This window comes from Miniopterus natalensis, chromosome 6 (genome assembly GCF_054644295.1).
Source record: "Miniopterus natalensis isolate mMinNat1 chromosome 6, mMinNat1.hap1, whole genome shotgun sequence".
Lineage (NCBI taxonomy): Eukaryota > Metazoa > Chordata > Mammalia > Chiroptera > Miniopteridae > Miniopterus > Miniopterus natalensis.
In genome coordinates this window covers 56736253-56759301 of record NC_142086.1, presented here as the reverse complement: position 1 = coordinate 56759301, position 23049 = coordinate 56736253, and the positions used below count along the sequence as shown (strand labels likewise).

Below are 23049 nucleotides of genomic sequence, written 5' to 3'. Positions count from 1 at the left end.
AGGTCGCGCAGACATCCCTGGCTGCTCCCAGCGTCCCAAGGCTGTGCCCGCCGAGGAGCCCCCGGGAGCCAAGCGGATTCCCCGACGTCTGACCTAAAACCCGACCCCCCCGCGCCGTCTGAAGTGGGCGGGGCGCGGGTGCCGGGCGTCCCCGGGCGGAGCGTCCCCGGGCGGGGCGTCCCCAGGCGGCGCTGTCGGGCCCCCGGGCGGAGCGTCCCCGGGCGGGGCGTCCCCAGGCGGCGCTGTCGGGCCCCCGGGCGGAGCGCCCCCGGGCGGAGCGTCCCCAGGCGGCGCTGTCGGGCCCCCCGGACGGAGCGTCCCCAGGCGGCGCTGTCTGGTCCCCGGGCGGAGCGTCCCCAGGCGGCGCTGTCGGGCCCCCGGGCGGAGCGTCCCCGGGCGGAGAGTCCCCAGGCGGCGCTGTCGGGCCCCCGGGCGACCGCGCCTCCCGCGCTCAGACCGACACGGCTCCGGGCACGATCCTCCGGATGTGGGTGTACGACTTTCTGATGGTGACGCTGCCGTGGTGCGACACCCCCCGCGGCAGCACGCACTCCTCCGTCAGCTTCTGGGCCTCGGGGTCCCAGCAGAGCACGGTGGCGATGACCTCGTTCTTCTCGTCGCGCCCGCCGGTGATGTAGAGCCGGTTGTTGCAGGGCGCGATGCCGCAGCTGGCCCTCTCGTGGCTGAGCTGCGTCACCAGGCACCAGCTGTCCTCCAGCGGGCTGTAGGCGTACAGCGCTCTCATGGCCCCGCCTGGAGACAGAGGGGCACGGGGGCCTTTCACCACTTTTCTGGTTTTCTTGCCCTTTCACCACTAAAACCCTCCTCTGATTAGGTCAAGTCTACCCTCTTGCCCAGAGAAAATATGGATATGTGGGTCTCTCAAACCCCGCAGCGGATCACTAGGGGCGGGGAGTGCTGGAGACACTGTGCATCGCCTTTAAATTCTGCAGCCGGCTGTTAATCAGGTTGCAAGGGACACGCTTGGCTTCCCCTGGCTGCCAAAATGTACCCCAAGACTGCTCCCTGTCAGAAATAACACCTGGTGCATCAGGGAGACTCCACTCCTAATCCCAGCTCTGCCACTTTTTGATCTGTAACCAGGAGCATGTGATTATGGACGTCAGAAGGTCCGTGAGCATGAAATAACTGGCATGAGGCCTGGTACATAGAAGCCATCGCTAGGTAACAGCAACCACAGGCGGCAGCCCTTCTTCAGACTGAGCCTGGCCTGGGATACGAGCCCGTTACTCGTCTCCAGATGAGACCTTTAAGCAGAGTCATGAGCCTGACCATAAACACACATGAAACCTGAAGCAAGGGAGGGGGGGGTTTCCTTATTCTGTTCCCATATTTTACTTCTCTGATTAGCGCTTATTTGCTGATGTTATTTATTTTTGGCATCTCCTTTTATAGTAGTTCTTAGTTCTGGCTGCACATTAAAGTCACCTGTACATTAAAAAACACTTGCACAGTTGGCCAACACCCTCTTTCCCGTTCTGATTTCATTGGTCTGAAGTGAGGCCAAGCCACCCATACTTTTGTGATAAGCTCCCAAGGTGATTCTAATGAGTAGTCAGAACTAAGAGCCATCATCCTTAACAAGTACATGCCAACTTCTGGCAAACTGCAGCTTTTCAGAGCCCCCAAAGCAAGTAGAGAGAGTAAAATTTCCGTGAACACAAAATAAGAAATAATGATAGCCTATGTTTATCAGACACTTGTCATACTTCAATGCCTATACATGTTCCTGCAGCAACTTCTAGCTCTTCCCCTGGGCCCCAGGGATGATCTGCTTTGTGTATCTCCTAAATGTGAGCTATTTTCTGCCTCCTGGACCACCAGGGAAATCCCATCAAGGCCTGGACCAATCCCATCTTCTCTTCCTTTCAACCAGGAATTTGTGAGCTCCCAAGAGGGCTTTGTCTGATCTACCTGCATGACTGTATGGGTGGGGGACCTCGGATGAATAGGAAGCCATTTCTTACTTACCAACGACATAGATGCGGTCCCGGAAACTCACTGCATTGATGCATTTAGCCTCCACTGGCATGGACGACTTTAAACTCCACTTATTGGTTGAAGGATCGTAACACTGAGTCTTGTCCGTGGCCAGTTTCCCATTGGGCCCTCCCCCAATCACATAGAGCTTCTTCTTATGGCTGGTGGCTGCGAAGGAACTGACATGGACAAGGAGAGGTGCAGCCTGCAGAGACACGGGTCCCCAGGAGAAGTTGTCAGTCGCATTGCCCACAGGACACAGGCCAGGAGCCAGGGGACACAAGCCTGGGCATCCTTTGCCTAAAGTCACAAGGCCTATAGCTTTGACTCCCCTTGAGACACAGAAAGGATCAAAGAACACATCCCTCACCATCCCTCCAGACTCTGGGCAGGTGTTGGATGTTTCCAGCCTGTTTCTCCCAGAATTCAGTGCTTAGGTGGGAAGGGGTATTAACAAGAATAAGTGTTTACACAGATGAAACTAGCCAGTGTTGGGGGAAAATGCTTTCTCAAACATGCATATTCATATTCATTCATATATTTATTCACCCAAAAATTATTTATTATATGCCAGGCATTATCCTTGGTGCTTATAATATCCGGGAAGAAAAACTAGTAAAAGGGTTACAAGTGGCCACAGGTAAGCAGACTCTCCCATTCTGGGGCAACATGCAGATTCTGAGGCCAGACTTGTGCTCCCACCCTGTGAACCCCAGGGCACTAAAGGAAACCTCCAAGAGCTTCTTGCCTATTAACATGACCCTCTTGGGTCATGGAGAAACCCACAAGTGCCAAGCAATAAGACTTGCTGAACGGAGATCTTAGGTACACCCCCCACCCAAACATTAAGGGCTCCCTATTTGGCACTCTTCAGGTTGACAGGTCTTGGCTGGATGCCATGAGCACCTGGCTACCTTTGCTGCACCTACAATGACCATGCTTTACACCCTTCAAAGCCAGAACATGCTCTGACATATGGTCTGATAAGGAAAAAGAAAATATGAAAATGGGAATAACCTGGAAATACCAGGAAGTGAGATCACCTTTATTTAAAAAAAAAAAATTGTTGTGGTAAGAACACTTAACATGAGGTCTACCCTCTTAACACATTTTTGAGTGTACAACACAGTATTGGTTTCTCTGTAGGCACAGTGTTGTACAGCAGATCTCCAGAGCTTACCGATCTTTATGCCCATTGACTAGCAATTCCTTACCTTTGCCTGAGTGTGATATATACCTGAGTTTGTATTGTTAAACTCCTGTATGCAGATATGTAAATAATCATTCATTAATAAGCAAATAAGCAAATAAACAAAGGCTGACTTCTAAGCACTACCAAATGACTCTGCATTCGACAAACTGTGTTAAAGGGATCCCTGTGTGTCCTGTGTGGAGAAGACAAGGACAGATGGCATCTGAGGACACAGAGACTATGGGCCAAGACATGCACCCACATTAAGACCAAGCCTCCCCTCCACATCTGGAGTTCTGGCCAGGATAGGACAGGTGTCCACAGAGCTGGAAGGAAGTCATTTCTGTGACATGATCAGCAATGCTAAAGCAATGGCTCTTATGAGCAGGGAAGCTCAGAGCGACCAAAAATGCTCTCAGTAAGAGCTAAGTGATCAGAAGGCCATATACTGCCATTGACATTTACCCTTCCTTAAGCCTTGAGGTAATAATACGAACAGAGTTACCCATAGACATAATCTCCGATACCTCTGACCAGCAGTTGTGGAAGGGATCGTAGGTCTCCACATTGTTGATCCTCTGCAAGCCATCGAAACCTCCAATCACGTAAACCTTGCCACCCAGCACCACCATCTTATGCCTCCAGCGGCCTATGTTCAAATACTCAATTTGAATCCATTTGTTGATCGAAGAATTGTATTTCCAAACATCGTGCTGTGTTTCTTTGCCACCTAGAAGAGATGCAGAGCATTTAAGATGCCACTAGATGTGTCAGAAATACAGTTTCTCCCATAATTTCCCACAGGTCCATAAATGCTAAATCCCCAGGGCAGGCCCTCTAAGAAAAGAGAAAAGAAATCCTGAAGGCTTTGTGTGATCTGTTTAGGGAGACAGAGCCAACACAGGGGAACGGAGAGACAGTGTGAGGCTGGGGTGAATAATTCTCCAGACTGTGTCCTGTGTCACCTCTGTGCCCTGAGAGCTCAGGGAAGAGCTGGGTTTCAGAGGGGTGGGACCACGTCCTCCTGTGAAGGCGGGCCAGCAGGAGCCTGGGCTGCGTGTTTGTGTGGCTAAGAGGCAGGATGTAAGGCAGGACAGGTAAGGTTGGACGGTTGCAGGCGGGGATAGTAGCACCTTCCTTGACAAGCAGGCAAATTAAAAAGCAGCTTACATTCTGTGTTTGCTTATGTATTTTTTAAAAATGCAAACCAAGAAATATTTAAAAGTTCTCTGGGTTTATATCTATATAAAAAATATAAGTGAGGGTTGTCCTGTTGTAAAACAATTTTTATTATAAAAGAATGAGATGCTCACAATAAAAAATGTGAAAGTGAGCTGGTAAATAATGTTTTCAAGACAACTCTCTAAGTAAAGAAAATCCATAATTTAGTTAGGAAGAGAGAACAAAACAAAGGAGAACTGTCTTTTTTGGTGACTTTAATCAAATATTTTAACGGCTCTGTGTTTCCACTTACCCATCAGCACAGAGTACCAACTACTTAACGGAAAAGATGTACCTTTCAGACTTAGGCATGTGCCCTGGCGCCCTAGTACGGCAGTGACCTTCACACGATGCTCCATGTCATCAGGGGTAAGTGTTTCTCTAGGATGGAGCCCAGAAGTGGGTTTCCTAGGTCAAGGGTGTCCATACCTTTGAATTTCTATAGGTGCTGCCAAAGAGCCCTCTAAAGCTGCCCTGGTTGATCTTTCCCCGTACCCCACCCACAGTGGATGTGAGGAGAGATTTTTGGATTGTTTGGGGAGACTTGGTTTTTTATAGCCTAATGGATAAAATAATGCCACAGTTTGGTTTTCCCTGGCTATTAGGGAGACTGAGCTTTTTTCTCTTTTGTACACTTCTTGTTCATTTAGTTTACTTGTTTTTCTTTGGACCGTGTACCTTTTAGAGACCTCTATTTATTTAAAACACTGTGATATTGGTCCCATTTAGGTAGTGTCATTAATTATTAAATAACTATAAACTTTCAAAGAAATGTATGCAGATTTTATTAAAAAGAAGAAAAGCGATGACTTTTACTCCAGAACATAAAAGCAGGCCTGATTCACTAGGCAGGCATAGCAAGTGCCTAGGTGAGAAGTCTCGTTATTGCGATAAACCCACTTATTTAGTGCCTTCAGGACTTTTCAAGGAACTTGAAAAGATCATTCTGAATTTCACTGGGAAGAGTAAATTTGGAAAGATTTCTAAGGAACTTTTGAGAAAGAAGAATGGAGGGGGCTTTCCCTAGCAAATGCATGCTATACTACAAAGCTATGATAAAACCACGTGGTGCTGCCCCAGACCACACAAACAGATAAATGACAAGAGCGCAGAATGGACTAAAAGATAGTGAGATTGCTCAATAAATGGTATTAGAACGCTTGGCTATTCATTTAGAGAGAAATTAAGATAGATACCTATTTCACATTACCCTTAAAATAAACCTCAAACGTAAATGCTTTAAAAGTAACTGAAGAATATATAGGAGAAGATGTTAATGACCTTGGGGTGGAGAGGGACTATCTAAGCAATATTTGAAACCCACACCCAGAATCATATAAGAAAGTTACTATATAAAATATAAATCAAAGTTAAAAGGCAATCGCAGCCTGGGAGAAAGTATTTGTGATACAAATAGCAAAAGGTATATAATAAGAGCTCCAAAAACTTAATAAGAAAAAGACAAACAGCCAATAGAAAAATAAAATGTATGAAGAGATCATTTAAAAAATAAATACAGTTAGCTAATAAGTATATGAAGAGCAGACATTTTTATTCATTACTGTATTCCCAGTGACAAGCTTAGTATACTATGCCCATAGCAGACACCGAATAAACTCCAGTTGTTCCTCTTCTATGAAGGACTGGGCCTCTGGGCCTGCTGCCCCAGATCCTAGTACAGTGCTGCTCACAGGTTAGTGTTCATCGAGTAATCGTGTACGTTTTAAGACAAGACCACCTGAACTCCTGGTTTCCACCTCCTGACCCAGTCAAAGTGACATCATTGCCATTTACAGTAATTCTTCTAGGGTCCTGCCTGCACTCACTCAGGAAAATGCGTAGTGCCACTGGGGGCTTGCTTCAGCATCACGCGGCTCCTGCTTACCTGAGATGTAGACCTCATTTTTTAATGTCACGCATGCAAACTCCACCCACTTCTTATTCTCACTCTCCAGCTCATGCTCCGTCATCGGGAGCTTGGCCACCTCCAGGCGGCTGCGCCTCAGGGGGTCCAGGCAGGTTACCTCTGCCACAAACCGTTCATCCTTGGTGCAGCCGCCGATGATCATGAACACCTCAGACTGGAACTCATGCATCCTGGGCTTGGTGCGCTCAGAAATGATCTGGAAAACCAATAGGAGTACAGGATGACGCAGTAGTTCAGAGCTCAGGCTATAGAGCCAGCAGAGCAGGGCCCAATTCCCAGCTCTGCCAAGGAGCTTCACACAGATAATTCCTAAGCCACTTTTGGCTAAGATAACTACCAATGGCCTACTGAAGAAGGCTGGGTAGCCAACCCCAGAACTATTGTATAGTGGTAATATGGGTAATATGTGTGAGTTTCATGTGTATAAATTTAACTGTCCCTATATCATTACCTCCTGATTGCTTTAGTCTTCTCCGCTAAGCTTCGTCTCATCTTTATACAGTAATGAATAAAATATTTTTTCTATTTTTAAGGAGAACCAGGTAGATTCAAATGATATGTGTATTCCTCATTTATTCATTCAACAAACATTTATCAATCACTTACTATATACCAGGGAATCTCCTAAGGTCTGGAGATGAAAATGCCAATACAACATACTTTCTGCCATGGCCAGCCCCCAGCCTAGAGATATTTACAGATGAGGAATTCAGCGGTTAACATGCAGCGGTTGCTGTTACGCTACAGCAATGCGTCAGATGCTGTGAGAATGAGAGGCCTCTGGAGGAGATTACGCTCCAGCTGAGTTTTAACACAGGAGCAGAAGTTGACTAGGTGAAGAAGAGGAAAATGGCATCTGAACAGCACCTGCGTCAGCCTGGAGGCTGAAAAAGCAAGTCCGCTTTGGGGAAGTACAAGCAGTGCCTTTGGACTGAGGAGGAAGAAAGGGGCTGGAGAAGCAGCAGGAGGCGAAGTGGGGGGGCCAGGCCCTGGGAGCTCGGGCAGGACGAGTGGGCTTTATCCTGAAAGCGGTGGGGACTCAGTGAAGAAGGCAAACCTAAGAGAGAAATGATTAGGCTTGAGTTTTAGATCATCCAGCTGGTGAATGAACTGGAGAGAGGCCAGACTGGGGCAGGAAGGTGAATTTTGAGGAACTTCCAGAAATTTGGGAAGGAAATAGTAAGAGCCTGAACTAAGGGAACATCAGGTTTCCCAGAGTGGGCAAGACAACAGCAGCACCCCGTGGAACGGCGACTGGACAGGGCACATGTTGTCCATGTGTGGGTTACCCCCACCAACCTCCTGCCCTGACACAGCTGGCAAGAGGAAGGATGTGCCAGGCGTGGTGCTGGGTGACTTCTGTTACCTCGCCTAATCCTCTCAATAGTTGTCTACGATGCATTGTCATCCCCATTTTGCAGATCAGAAATCCAGGGCTTCTGGAACCGCCCGACTCAAACTACAAACTATAAATCCTCGCCAGCCAGCCTCACCCATGTCTCTGTGAGGCCCACCGGGCACCTACAGCGCCTCCTATCTCACCTCGTTGCCGGAAAGGTGGTACATCCTGGCCTCCTGGAGCAGCGGGAAGACCTCGGGGCACTGCCTGATGAGAGGGTCCGCTTCCACCGTCTCCACAAAGTACCACGGGTCCAGAAGCGGCAAGCGCACGTACTCCAGGATGTAGGGGAGCAAGCAGAGCCGCTCGGGCTGCTTGTGCCGGACCCAGCTCATCACCGTCTCAAACACCTGGGCCTCCTCCGTCACGTACAGGTCATCACTCTTCAAGATGTGGTACAGAGTGTCCACGGGAAGCTCAAGGAACTCCTCGGCGTTCAGAATCTGCACAAAGTTTTGGATGATGTAATTTTGAACTTGCTTCTTTAGACTGTCCAAGGAGTGTGTGTCTGCCAGCCTCAGTATTCCAACACAGTTCTCTGGGTTCAAGGCTTCTGTGAGGAAGCTGGCGCAGGCATCCACCATCCGCAGGAACTAGGAGAACAGAAGGGCAGCGAATGAGACCAAAAACGCCTAGTCCACAAGAGGTTTATCAGTGAACTGTGTGTGTGGTAGTGAAAAATTGGCACTAGCTAAATAGATAAAAATACATTCGTACTTTTGACAGCCCTGTAGTCATTAAGAAAACATTTTGTAGAAGAATAGTAAATGGCATAGAAAATTTTTATAATGCTTTAAGTTTAAAAATCTGTTCATAGAATCTGATCAAGCCTCTAGATTTAATCAGCAACTACAGGAAATAGAGCTGAGCCCCGGCCGGTGTGGCCCAGTTGGTTCAGCGTGGACCCATGCACCGAAAAGTCGCAGGCTGGTTCCCAGTCAGGGCACATGCCCAGGTTGCAGGCTTGGTCCAGTCTGGGTGTGGGCAGGAGGCAGCCAATCCAATGGATGTTTCTCTCTCACACTGATGTTTCACTCTCTCTCCCTCTCGCTCTAAAATCAATAAAAACAAACATACTTTTTAAAAAAGGAAATACAGTTAACCCTTGAAACAATGCGGGGTCTGGGTTGCTGACCTCCCGTGAAGATGGTAATCCATGTATAACTACATGTAGGAGAAAGAGGGACATGTCAAATGACACCATGGGAATATCAGCAAAATCCAGGCTGTGGGAAACTCTACAGAACAAGCAGTTCAATTTCCTCATCAAATACATCACAAGGGGGAGGGGGGAGGGAAGGGAGAGCCTAAGGATGAAAAGATATTTAAGAAACACATCAACCTTTCACAAAGTAGGAACCTTATTTGGATCCCTGATTTAAATAAAATAATTTTAAAAGTCAGAAATTTGTGCAATAACTAATATTTGGTGATGTGAAACAATTATTATAATTTTAAGTGTGATAATAGTATGGCTATGTTTAAAGAAGCATCTTACCTTTTAGAGATATGTACTGAAATACTTGCAGATAAAATGAAAAAGCACTTCAAAAAATCACAGGTGCATTATATCCTAATTTTTTAAATAAAAAAAAAAAAGATATACAGAATATAGGCCTAGAAAAAAGACTGAAGGATAATATTAACAGTTGTCACTCTCTCTGTGTATCAGATTCCATAGGACTAATTATGCTGCAGTAAAAAACAATCCCCAAATTTCAGGGGCTTACAGTAAATGTTATTTCTCATTACATGTTTTTCACTGGGCTCTTCATTCCATGACCCAGGATAATGCAAAAGCCCTTGACTTAGATTTGCTGGTCTTGTGACAAGAGAAAAACGGTGTCTTTTAACACTTTTGCTCAGAAGTAGTGCATGCCATTCATTCCCACTCACACTGAACTGACCAGGGTAAGTCTTGTGGCAAAATTTGTTGTCAAAGAAACAGAAACTGGCACCACTACTGTCTGATAAGACTATGAGAATTGTGTTTATTTATATACTTTCTAAATTCTCTAAAATGAATAAGTAACACTATTGTAATGAAAATCAATTTGTAAAATTGATTGGCTTTTGTGTCTTATTTTTCAATTATCATCATCCTCATAATATGAGCCCCTTTTGTATATACAGCCCTTTACAGCTGACAGAGCACTGTCATATCCATTATGTTATTTAATATTCATTTTACTGATGAGGTGTCTCAAATGCATCAGTTCATTCCTATTCATTGTTCTCTAGACCTTAATTTGAACAAGTCCAATCTCCTATCTCCCCTCCTGTCCACAGGGCCCCTTATAAGGTCAAGTTCTCAATGTTCTTAAGTTGATCAATTTAGCAGAAGATTGGAAAAAGGGAGCCAAGCAGGGAGGGCTTGTCTGAAGATAGGGCCTGGTGAGAGCATAGACTGGCAGGCCTGCCAAGGAGATAGCTCTAGTGCAGGACCTGGGGGTAGCAGGGATGTGGGCATGAAGGATGGGGGTGGGCACAGGACTTAGAGTGGATCAAGCTGACTTAGGCTTCACCCTTCACTCCAGGGCAATCTAGGGACATACATCCCTGATTGTTTAGATCATTTCCAATTGCAAAATATTATCTTTCCCTATCACACCACACTTTCGAATTATCAGTTCAGAAAACATTGATGGAGGGTCAATGTGATGTTGGAGAAAGACCGAATTCTGCTTCAGACATCCCTGTCTGCTGGCCCCAACCATCTGCAGATCTGCTCCTCGCATGAGCAACTGTGGAAACGGTTGAGACTGAGAATTCTAACACCTGTTCAGTTGTTCGCAGACTTTCAGTTCAAAGAGTAAAAATACACAACCGAGACCAAGCCTCGCTGAGCCCTCAGAACCTGTAACCAGAGCCCTTTGTGGCCCTGCCCACAGAGACATCTATGTGCTGAAAGGGAACTAACTCGCTCATGTGGCAGCCTCCAGAGATAAACAGCAGGTACACCGCGCCAGAGCTTGCGGGAGAGGAAGATGGTATAAAAATCAAACCAATTCTCTAAATATATAGAAAATCTCTGGGAGCCACCTAAGAACCTGGTAACAGTGATTGCCTCTGGCAAGGGGACCTGGTGGCTGGGTTCGGGGTAAAGAAGAAGAATTAGTTTTCACTGTTTACCTTTTTGTACCCCCTTGAATTGTATGCCATGAGGAGGAATTACCTATTTAAAATAAAGCAAGTTTCTCATTAATAGAGGAAACACTAGAAGGGAACACATCAAAATGCTAACTGGTTATCCCAAATGCAGCTTTATAAAGTTATTAATTTGTTTTTTAGACCTTTCTCTATAGACCAAGTTTTCTACACTATGAAGTTGTTTTCAAAATCAGAAAAATGAAATTAACACTGTCTTGCAATTTTCGAGTACATGATGAGAAAATAAAATGTAAAAAATAACATAAAGAGAACCTACAATGTGCCAGCCCCTTTATAGGAACTAGTTTATTTAATCCTCACAGCAACACTATAAAGTAGATATTTATTACCAGTCCTGTTTTATAGATGAGGAAAACAGAGAAGTGAAGTCATTTCTGAGAGATTTATAAATAATACTAAGTAGAACTAAAATTTGAAACTGTCTTATCTGGTTCCAGAAATGCATGTTTTTACATTATCTCAAGCTGCCTCTAGTCAACCAGTGTGTGCACAGGACGGTGACTTTACAGATGCCAACATAATTTGCACACCTCTCGGGAGAGCTCAGCAGATCTGCTCTGCCTAGACTCGGGAAGGCCTGGCCGACAGGCTGCCAGTTCCTGCCCCTGCTTGATGACTGTTGATGAGGAAAGAAGGGAACCGTGAAGGAGAATCCAATCAAGTACCAAAGTTCGTATGTATTGGAAACATTGATCCAAACGTGTCTCTCCCCACTCAGAACCATTCGTTCATCATTCATCCATGTGTTCATTCCCCAAGTGTGCGCTGAGCACCTGTTACGTGCTAGGCTCTCAGCTAGCGCTGGGGTACAGAGGGGAGCAGACAGGGCACAGTGCCTGTGCTCACTGGAGCTGACGGGCGGGCGGGAGTGGCCGGCAGCAGCCAAATAATCACACAAGTGTAAAATTACAACCGTGATAAATGCTATGTAACAATGTCCAGTGATTCCACTGCCTGAAACTGAAGAAAGTCCTACTCCTACCCCTCCAGCCGTGCACAGTCTGACGCCAAACTGTCACCTGGAACTTCCTGCTGGAACCCCCCACACTCAGACCTGTCGACTCACTTCTCCAAACATCCCGAAGCGTGCCTATCCCAGGGCCTTTCTATGCTCATGCCATTCCCTCGGCCTGGACCAGCTTCTCCCTCATCACTAGTTGCTAAAATCTCGTTCTCAACCAGCAAGTTTGATTCCAGAGCCCTCTCCCACCCCCTGCCCCACCCCCAAAAAGCACTCAGGATAGCTCCCCCTTAAAAGGAGGGAACTTTTAAGTTTACCTCAAGAAAGGGAAAGGAGCACCATGACCATCACCTTAACTCCCCATGGCTGTTACCTTCATTCAGAGTTGATAAATCCAGGACCAGTGGATGGGCTCCTACAATCAGATGCAAACATATGTTTGCACATGTGCTGTTTTTCTGGGAACTGAGTTTGCAAGAGACAACTGTGAGTTGCTCCCTAGTATCCATTCTCCTGAGGACAAAGCCGACACAAGAGGGAAAGCCAGGCTGAGAGAGTACCAGAGTCTCACACAGGCTGTGCTTTGAGCCTTTTCTGCCTCTGAACATTTTTAATTCTGGGTCAATACTTGTTTAAGAAGAAAAAAGAAGAGTGGAAGGAAAGAGAAGGGGAAAAAAGTGAGGAGAAATCCCACCAGTTCGTGAAGTTCCTTCTCAAAAGCCACTCTTCTAATTCCTCCCTCCTCCGTGCTCCACCAGGCAACTTACTTACCCCTCTTGTGGAACAACAATTACATTTCTGCCTGCACTATAGTCAAAAGCAGCTCACGGGCAGGTTCTAGGCCATACCTGTGTTTTTACTTCCAGCAGCATCTAGCACAAACTCTGGCAAAAGAAAGGAAAGGGAGAAAGGAGAGAGAAAGGAAGAAAATATTTTGCAGATACCTAGTATGTACGAAGCCACCCATTATTTTATCTAATGAATAAATCTTATTTCTTAGCGAATATATTTTAACAAGCAATTATGAAATAGATATTAGTATTACCATTTGCACAGGGACGGAAGTAGAGAATTCCAAGAGTTAAGTGTGTTGCCCGGCGTCGCTCCGCTCATAGGTGGTAGAGATGGCACTGAGGCACAGCTAGCTAACTTCCCACAGGGCACTGCACTGCCTTTGTGACTGGCGCTGTCGAGCTAACACAGTTCCAGGGGAGTCTGAAGAGGCCTTATGAGAACAAGGGTGAGTGGGGATCTCCGAGTTGCCTATGTTCCCCCCAAAACATGCCTCCATAATCACTTTTAAGTGTGAGGGGTGTGAGGCATCGTCATGTGATCCCAGCTGAGGGCTGGGAAACTGCTGAGGAGCAGGCGGTCAAGGGGACAAGACATTGGTTTGTTTCAAAAAAACTTTTTTTTGCTTCTTCATATTCAAGATTATTTAAGACTTTAGGGCAAATTCTCTGTCTCAGCCTGTCCCGATGCACATGAACTTGTTTATTACAGCTGAGCAATGACAGCTAATAGTAACAGACAACCAGCTTCCTGTTTGGGGAACATGTGAGCAAAAGGTTACAGCCAGGCACCTGACTCTCAAACAAGGAGACTAAAAATACAATCAAAGAAAACCACTTGAGACATGGCTACAGTTTCTATGAGAAGCGTCTGCCTCCGAGAGAATGCGCCCTTGCTGTCTCCACTCCCCCTCCTCGGCTTCCCTTCCTGCTCTCCAGAATGGGGTCCTCAGGGCTCATCGGTGGAATTCCACCTCTTTCTAGAGGTTCCTTCAGATCCACTCCAGAATAACTGAAGTCCCATTTTTGGTCCAAAGGGTCTATAAAGACATTTATATTCTTACTTTTAAGCCCCAACAAACCAGTGTATGTGAAGGGTTTATAAGTTGAATTTTAATAAAAGTCAAATTTATTTGAAAGTGTTTCTGAATTCATTGTAAATTTTTTGTCGCCACTTTTCTTCTCAGACAATAGTTACTAAAAGTAAAGCTGTTCACCTGTCAGTTCCGTATTGGTGCTAAAGAGGGGTCTTTATACTTAAAAATTGTAAATTACCACTTATCCTAATCTTCCATCCTTGCCTCTCCCTCTCTCTCAGGTGGTACACCCCTCAGACTCTGTCAGAATGTGCTCCCCCACACCTAGGATGTCTTCTGCTCCCTCAAGACTTTCAGTCCTTGGTCTAAACTTGGCTGAGAGGTCTGCTGGTTCCTGGAAGCTGTATGGGGTAGGCAGGAAAGGCAAAAGCTAAGACCTGCAAATGGTCAACCCACTAAGGTGGGGCAGGTGTTGGGGGACTGAGGCAACTACAGAGGTGAATTGACTCAGAAGTGGAATCAGAGGGAAAGAAAAGGGGTGGTGCCCAAGGTTGTGGCAAGTTTGGTCTCGATTCAGGAAACAAACAAAACAGCCTCCGAGTTTTCAGAGAACATAGTGGAGCCTCCAACAGACCAGGAGAGCACAATAAAATATATATGCGAGTGGCACTAAGATTCAAGGGACAAGTGGCAGAGCTGGAGCTAAGTGACTCCCCCCAGGGACAGGGTGAAGGCCGGGGAGGAAGCACCACTGTGAGGATTAGATGGAATGACTGTATGTGGGACATGGTTAGTGCTCAGGATGTGGTGTGTGCATGTGTGTGTGCATGTGCATGTGTGCGTGTGTGCATCTGTGTGTGTGTGTGGAGAGCACAGAAGCAGGTATCTAAGCAGAAGCCAGGTCCTGAGAAGCAGGTCCGTGAATGCAGACAGCTGCAACGGGTACAATAGCAGGTAGAGAAGGCAGGAACCTTTGCCTTTGCTTACAGTTTCTTTCTGCCTGGAGCACTTTCCCTCCAATCCTCCCCGTTCTATGAAGTCCAGTTCAAAGTCACCGCCTTCAGAGCCAGAACTTTTCTCAGTCCCTACATTCTGCGCTGGGGTCTGGTTGCTCTCTGGGTTAGAAGCTCATCGGGAATCCTTGTTTTTGAGGCTTCAGAGGTAATGATTGGAGCAAGGTATATGGAGCAGAAGTTTTGGGTTTAGGTCCCAGATCATAGCTCAGCCACTTGATGAGCTGAATATTCTCTGAGCCACTGTTTCCTCATCTGGAAAGTCTCAGTAATAAACTCAAATTGCAAGCTCATTGTGAGGGTATTACTGGCCTTCCCACTCATAGAAATATTGTCAACTTCTGATAAGATCATGTAGGAGAAAGAATACAATAAATTGCTACATAAATGTGATTTATACTTATACTTTTTTATCTCTTTTCCCCCTGATACTTTCTCACAAAGTACCTTGCACATAGAGGACACTTAGTAATCTGTGGTAGCTGGGTAGCAGTAAAAGTCATAATCTTGTAGCAACATGGATTTTCATTACAACTAACACTCCCCCATCCCACTTCCACACCTGTGGGCAGCAACCAGGCATCCCAGGCTTACTTACCAGGGAAGGAAGGTGGGGTAGAAAACAGAAGGCAACTTCGGCTTTGAGTTTCTAAATACACTGTCAGAACTTATACTATAAAAATAGTTTTGAAACACCAATTAGTGGTAATAACTGGGCCCTTTGAGCTTCAAAAGCCAGAATCCTAAGGAATCTAGGCATAAAGTTTATGCCAAAACAGTAGAAGCAGGAGAATGGAAGATAACGTGAGAGTCAGCGTTTCCCACATGGGAGGAGTTAACAATTCCCAGGCCTGGGAGAGAGAAGAGGAGTCTAGGGATAGAATGAGAAACAGTTGTGGGTCCCTGGCGGAATGTCCTGCCTCCCAACTCAGGCCAATACTCCAGAGCTAGGGGGATGCTGAAAGCCCCTTAAGGGTTGTGGATTTCAGGACAAAAGAATGTGTGTCCTCACTGCTAAGATGAAATCAGAAATGCAGCTGTCCAATATAGCAGCGGCAGAAGAGAAGGAGGAGTGTGCTGTTTCTAGACAAAGGGGGCCGATGGTAGCCACTCCAGATTAGCACAGGAGAGTAAGTGGAAGTTTCTTGTGTGTCCCTGAGAGCAGAGGGCCTCAGAAGTAGCTGAGAGGATTGGCAGACCTGAAGAAGCCTTACAAAAGGATAAAGAATACCAAATGACCCACAAGGACTGATGGTCAGAACCAGGTGGGACTGCGGGGAAGGGGCCAATGACCAGAGAGAGACTGATGGGAACACAGATGGTCCAGCATGGACCAATGATACAAATGACCATGGTAAGCCCGGGCCAGATGCTTCTTTCTACGATGTCCTGGCACTATGTAAATGCCCCCGGGACTGTATAAACGACCTGAATCCTGAACTGATTGAGTTTTCCTGAAGTGAGATGTCATTAAGTTAACTACAATTTCTGTCGCTGGTAGAACGGGAAGTTCAGGGTAAAGATTAAATTCAATGTTAGAAAAATAATAGATTAAATCATATATATATATATATATATATATATATATATATATATATAATCTCATACCTGAGTTTGTAGCCTGAGGTTTGGACCCTCTGTACTAGTTAGAACTCAAGAACAATATGACATTTAAAAACAGGCTAAACTAGTCCATGGTGACAGAGGCTAGAGTAGTAGTTCCCCTTGGGGAGATACTGCTTAGGGGAAGGCACAAGAAAGCAATTTGGGATGCCAGAATGTTCTAGATTGGAGTGTGGTTGCATGGTTGTATACACACGTAAAAAATCATCAAGATGTCTACATTTTACTGAACGTAAGTTATACCTAAAAATAAAAAGAAGCAAACATTGAGATCAAACACAGAAATATAAAGTTAACAGAGACACTGTGGGCAGCAGCCAGCTCACTGTGGGGACACCTGGTCGTCCCAAGTGTCCAGGATTCCCCAGAGGGAATCAGGCCTGAGGGGAAGCAGCTGTGCTAGTCTTGCCTCCTGACATGCTCCCATGGAGCACTACTGGTCCCCAGAACCCTCCATTGGGCAGCCGCCTCTGAAGATGCTGAAGGGCCCCAGCTGCCTTTGGGATCATGGCTTGTTTCAAGCCTCGCCCCGAGGGATGGTTTGTGTAGTGGAGAACACACAGGCTACACATCAGCAGACAGGAGTTTAATCAGGCTCTGGGTTCACTGGCCATGAAACCTGGGGCATTTACTTAATATTGCTGAATCTTATTTCCCTCGTCTATAAATTGGGAGCAAAAATACCTACCTCGTGTTAAATAAGATAGTACAGGCAAAATAGTCGTCACATAGTGCATGCTCTAAAAAGGGCAACTGTTAATGTTTTGTGGACTGAGGATATAAACCCTGATTGCTTAACACGCACAGGAGCCACACAGCCGCAAGTGTGTGTGTGGGAGAGTGCATCACATAGGCAACTGGTTGATTCTATTTTGATGATGGTTACGAAAAAGCTGGGCTGGTTTTCTTGCTTAAATTAACTGGCTATTCCAATGTTGAGTAAATACAGTCTATGGGTCCCTGTCAAAGACAGAAGTTCATCTGTACCTTACAGCAATGGGACCTACTTTTTGCTAGGTGCCCGGCACTTAGTAGGTACCTAAAAATGAAGCAATTATTACTATTAGCCTGTGGACTACTTCCTCCTCTACTAGCCCATGACATTTCCAAGAACCAGGGTTGGGCTTCTTAAAGAAGGTCAGGCAATTTTTATTGGGGTCTTGATTAGTTTCTGAAGTAGTCTTCATATTCAACTAGTAATGAAGGCGATCAACACATGTATTCATTGATTTGACAAATGTTTATGTATTGTTTTTAGGTATCAAGGAAGCCAAGAGGCCAAGACAGGTTATCGGCCACTGATCACATGGCTACCTCATCCACATAGGTCGTACCATCATTCATCCTGTCATTAGCAGAAGAAATACGAAAATAAGTAATGCCAGACCTTCACCAAAGTCTCCACAAACTGCCACCATGATGAAAGCTATGTCCCCACTTCGGAGGGCATTATGGAGGCACCACATGGGGCTTCTCAGGCCCAGGCCAGATGACCAGGCTCCCACTCCTGTACCCCTCTTTCTTTTCTCATGTTGGCCCTCAAGACTCCTTCTGATCTCCTTTTGTCTTCTAAGATCCTTCTTCTAACCAGCTACTCTGTATCTTAAGGATCCTTCTGCCCCAAGACTAAATGTAGGCTGAGTATGTTCTCCCTAACCTCTCATTTTCTCGCTGCCCTGCTGATAAGCTTAGAAGCCCTTATTCTTTTATGAGTTTTTTAAAAATATTTTTAAATTTTATTTTAGAGAAGAGGAAGGGGGGGGAGAGAAACATTGATGACGGAGAGAAAAACATCGTTGTGAGAGAGAAACATCGATCAGTTGCCTCCTGCACGTGCCTCGACTGGGGATTGGGGGTCAAACCCACAACCCACGTAAGTGCCCTCGGTGTCCTGGGAGGCACTCTAACCAACTAAGCCACACAGGCCAGGGCTCTTTTATGAAATTTAATAGTAAAAATGAAAATAACAAACATGGCAAAGTTCCCCAAGACTAAAAAATTTTATCAAGTTCTTATAGTCATTATGCCAGGTCTATAGTCCCACGCCTTGCTTATTTAGGACGCAGAAGCCTGAAGGCCCCTTACTTCTCTGGAGCCCCCATTGGGTGACATTTATTTCAAAATCCCTGCCTCAAGTGTGAACAAGTCACTTTGCCCTTTCCCCTTAGGTGCTTCTCTTACTTTTACCTTTCTAAAAACTACTTAGAGAAAATATGTTTCTCCCCATAGTTGGCCAATAATTTATGGCCAGATTACTGAAAAATTTCTCTAGTGGGCAGATCATTCAGTATCTGTCATACTCAAAGAGTCCTCCTAAAATAAAGAAACTGTCCCACAACTGCCATAGCTGATTGAATCAATGGGCCCTTGACCCAAAGACCATCAGTCTGTTAACAAGCCAGCAACTCATGAAGTTATCTCGCATGAAAAGCTCTTTTCAAAGAGCAATAGTAGTGATTGGTTGAGTCAACAGACTTCTGTCTTTCTGGATGGGAGAGAAGCAATCAATGCATAACAGGAAAAGACTAAAAGGAGGTCTGAAAAGAGAGGCAGAAAATGAGGGTGAGGCTGAATCACATCAAAGGTGTGAAAATTAAGAAACCTTTACTACTGGATGGGAGGAGAGCTCCAAGATAATCTGACTCCCATTGATTTCAGTCCCACCAAAGTGGTATCAGTTTCTGTGGATGTTCTAAAATGACAAGATAAAATGCCAACTCTAACACACTTATCTCCATCTATAATCCTGAGTTAATTAAACTACAGCACAGTCCAGTTCATTGGACTATTCATGTGTCATATGAACATGATAAAACAAAACTTTAAATCATGGTTTCTTATCATCTTAATCCAGGAAAAAACAAAGATCTAGGAATGGCTTAGGAAAATGTTCCCACAGTTTAGTGTCAACTCAATTTAATCCAAGGAAAAAACTGTCCAAAGTAAGGTTAAAATTAATTCACAAATGATGGAAATAAACTTCTATTTAACATCTATTACATACCAGGTAATTTGCAAATATCACCTCATTTAATCTTCATAATAACTCTCCCTGAGAAGGCAGGTATTATTATTGTCGTAATTTTACAAATGAGAAAAAGAGGCTCAAAAAATCTAAGTCTCTGTCTTCCTCTCCCACCCCTCTCGTCAAACCTAAACTCTCCACAGAAGCTCACCACTTGGGAGAAAATGAAAAGAAGAAGAGGAAGGAGACAAAGAAGAGAAAATAGCTTTATACCAAAATAATTTCCAGATACATAAAAGATTAAATATCAAAGCTGTAGGTGTAACAAAACTAAATAAAATTATAAGTGATTAAGTATGTAATCAAGCAATGGGAAAGATCTTTTTAAAAACACACACCAAGGCACAAATCATCAAGGAAACAATCAATAGATTAAACTCAATACTAGTTTAGTTGTAAACTTTTCTACATAAAAAAATCTGTAACTAAAGCTATGAGTTAAATGACCAATGGAAAATATTTGCACCATTATTGTGAAAGATCACAGGGTTTCCTATCTAGAGAGTTCTCATAGCCTCTCGAAAAATCACCCAAAACTGAAAGAAGAACAAGAAACAGAAGCATAAACTCCATCCTCAGTGAAACCAGGAGACACCAGTAACCCCAAACCACAGGCCATGAAGACTGGTAAGTGACTTTGCTGAGAGGAGAAAGGTCACATCACAACACCAAGTGCCTACTGAGGAACAAGTTCGCCCCTCAGAACCCAAAAAAGCAGGAATCTTAAAATCCCAAGGAACCAGGAAGGCCAGGGTAGGTGGGGGCTGATAACAGGGTTTTGGGTTAAGAGGTTATGCCTCCGGGTCCTCCTCCTCACCTCTTGCAATCTAATATCTCCCACTCTCACTCCCACTGGAGAGAAGACTTAGCCTCTGGAGAAACCACATCAGAGAGGCTCTAGACTCTGGAACACCAGAAACTAAGGAAGATGCATGAGAATATCTTACTTAAAATAAGGGGGTTAAGTAAAGATCTGCACACACACCCACACTTACGCACTCAGTCTAGGATACATGCAGCTATCTTATAACCGTCTAGGCAAGAGGCTGAAGACCCTTATCTGGAGAAACTGAACAATCCTAGGAACAGTCCCACAGATATTGACACTTAAGGATCTCCAATTTAAAAAACTGGCAGGTCACCTCACAACCCTGGTAAAACCCACTCGTCTACTAGCCTCTCCCCCTGGTCCATGTGCAGCAAGCTTCAAAGCAGCATATTAAGGCCTCGGTCTTAAGGATGACTGAACAGCCAAGGATCAAATCATCAAAAGGGTATTCAAGCCCGGCTGGGCATAGCTCAGCGGTTGAGCGTCAGCCTAGGATCCAGGAGATGGCGGTTCAATTCCCTGTCAGGGCACATGCCTGGGTTTTGGGCTTGATCCCCAGCAGGGGGCATGCAGGAGGCTGCTGATCAATGACTCTCTCATCACTGATGTTTCTATCTCTCTCTCCCTCCCCCTTCCTCTCTCTGAAATCAATAAAAACATATTTTTAAAAAAACAAAACCTACATTTGAAAAAAAATATCTGTTTCCTTAGCCTATCATACAGGACCTCCTTTCAACCAGTGGGAAAACAGGAGACCTGGCTAGCCCCAACTTTGTCACTCAAGGCACAGAGTAAGTGTTCAATAAAATGTGTATTCATTGAGCATCTACTTTGGTGTCAGACACTATACGTGAAGCAATAAATGCTATCTATTACTATTATTACTGTCCATCTTTAGATGTCAACAGTCCTCTCTGGGCCCCAGAAAGGAGATTAGCATGAAGATTACAACGGCTGCTGTGGCTGGATTGAATAATTGTGAATGTGGTGATTCTGCTCAAAGTTATTGACCATTTGGGGAGAGGCGGTGCAGAGGGGGAATGCTGCCTTTCAATGGAAGGTTCAGATAAAGCATAAAAGCTGTACTAGATAGGGGCCTCTCCATGACATGGGAGGAATTTCCCTGAAGTTAGATTGTTGGAGTGGTGGGTAGAGGCAATGAAATGGAGGTGCTGAGCATGAAGCTGCTGAGCCCCTCCCTCCACATAATGAGGGGTGTTTCCCTAACAGTCACTAAGCCTGAGTGTGTAAGCAGGTAAGGACAGAGAGCAGGTGAGGGGCTGGGGCTGGGGCTGTGGGTGGTAACTGACTTGGAGACACCACCAGGTCAAATGTGACCAGCCTTTCTAGAAGTAATTTGCTCTGTATCTTTAAAGCTCCCTGAGGTAAATGAGACAAGAAAATTGGCTGACCCTGCAGCCACCCATTCCTCAGAATTCATCAGTGCCGTTTTATGGTTGATTTTGCTCTCTCTTTCCACTCTTTGTTCCTTGCTGGACTTCGTAAGTACTGCACAGTTGCCAGCCTCAACAAAGATAATCCCATTGCCCGTGGTCTTGACCCTGGGCACCTTATTCCTTGCCTTCTCAGATTTTGTTTTCTGTTCCCCTCAATTACTGACCTAGCGATGATCCAAGAGGGTGCCACCCAGACCATGGCCAAGATCTGACCTGGCCTGTCCCTGGATTTATCGTAAATAACATCATCTTCAGTAAGACAATCTCTGTTGTAATCCAATGGAACTAAATTCAAAGTGTAACCTTAGAGCAGGCAAAGTTGGTAACTTGGGATAGGACCCCTGTGATAACTGTGGATACAATTGACATAATCTGTAGGTCCAATTATTCTATGAATTAAATATAATTTTTATAATTGGATTGAAACCAACAGTCGAATGCCAACAATGAAACTTAGTTCTGAGGGTTCTCTCGCTTATCTTCTGTAATACCCCTCATGAGAAGTGCTCTTCTTTCACACCCACCACTAAGTGCTGACCAGTCAAGGTTCTGCTTTCCCCAGAATCTAGACACTCCTCCTCAAGAGACTTCATGGTATGGTGGCAGGCATGTGGCCTCTGGGCTCAAAAGGCCCAGGGCTCAAATCATAGCCTTGTCACTTATCCTCTGTGTGCTTTACTTTCCCCACCCATAAAGCTGTGCTAAAGATTAGAAGTTAAGTATAAAACCGTGGCTCCAATTAGGCTTCTATAAATTATAGTCATTGATCCTAGAGCCAGGAACCAAGTGTAGGTACTAGGCACCAAGTTCCCCTGGTTTCATCTCATTAAAGAGTCACTGCCTCATCTCACCATCTCTCAGGAAATTTCCAAAGAAGCATTCTTCTGACTTTCAAGTAAGCACAGGCCCAGCTAATTATGTGTGTGTGTGTCCTAGGTACAGGCCTGGGAGCCGGTCCAGGCAGGTCTCTGGGAAACCATGTTTTCCCCTGCTGCGGAGGCGAGCGCTGAGCCTGCTTATCCACACACCTGGAAGAGGTTAGCAGCCTCCAGGACCCGCTGGACATTCTGCTTGGTGATCAGGGCCTTGCTGGTGTAGGTGTAGTCCAGGAGCGTGTGCATGGTCTCGGCGTCGACCCCTTTGATAATGATCCTCTTCTCATACTTTTCCTTTAAGTCGTTGCAGAACATCGCCCTGGAAGAGAGACGTGAAGAGGTGAGTCCTATGGTGACCACTGGTTCTAGGACTTAAAGGCGTCCTTCATTTGACCGTTCTGTCCCATGGAACAGTCAGGTGAAGCCATGAGTATAGGATCCTAATTTAATAGGATTGGTGTCATTATCAGAAGGAGACAGAGAGACCAAAGCCTCTCTCTCTGCCATGTGAGCACACAGTGGCCATC

General features: G+C 45.4%; 1 protein-coding gene across 1 annotated transcript in view; it reads right to left on the bottom strand.

The window, feature by feature from the left end:
* Positions 1–451: 451 nt before the first annotated feature.
* Positions 452–23049, bottom strand: part of KLHL6 (kelch like family member 6) — a 37899-nt gene continuing 15301 nt past the window's right edge. The window contains exons 2-7 of the mRNA XM_016218032.2: positions 22676–22841; positions 7884–8333; positions 6300–6537; positions 3721–3923; positions 1993–2206; positions 452–753 (exon numbers count right to left, since the gene is read on the bottom strand). Of these exons, the coding sequence (XP_016073518.1) occupies positions 452–753; positions 1993–2206; positions 3721–3923; positions 6300–6537; positions 7884–8333; positions 22676–22841 (1573 nt within the window). The remainder of the gene's footprint in view (positions 754–1992; positions 2207–3720; positions 3924–6299; positions 6538–7883; positions 8334–22675; positions 22842–23049) is intronic.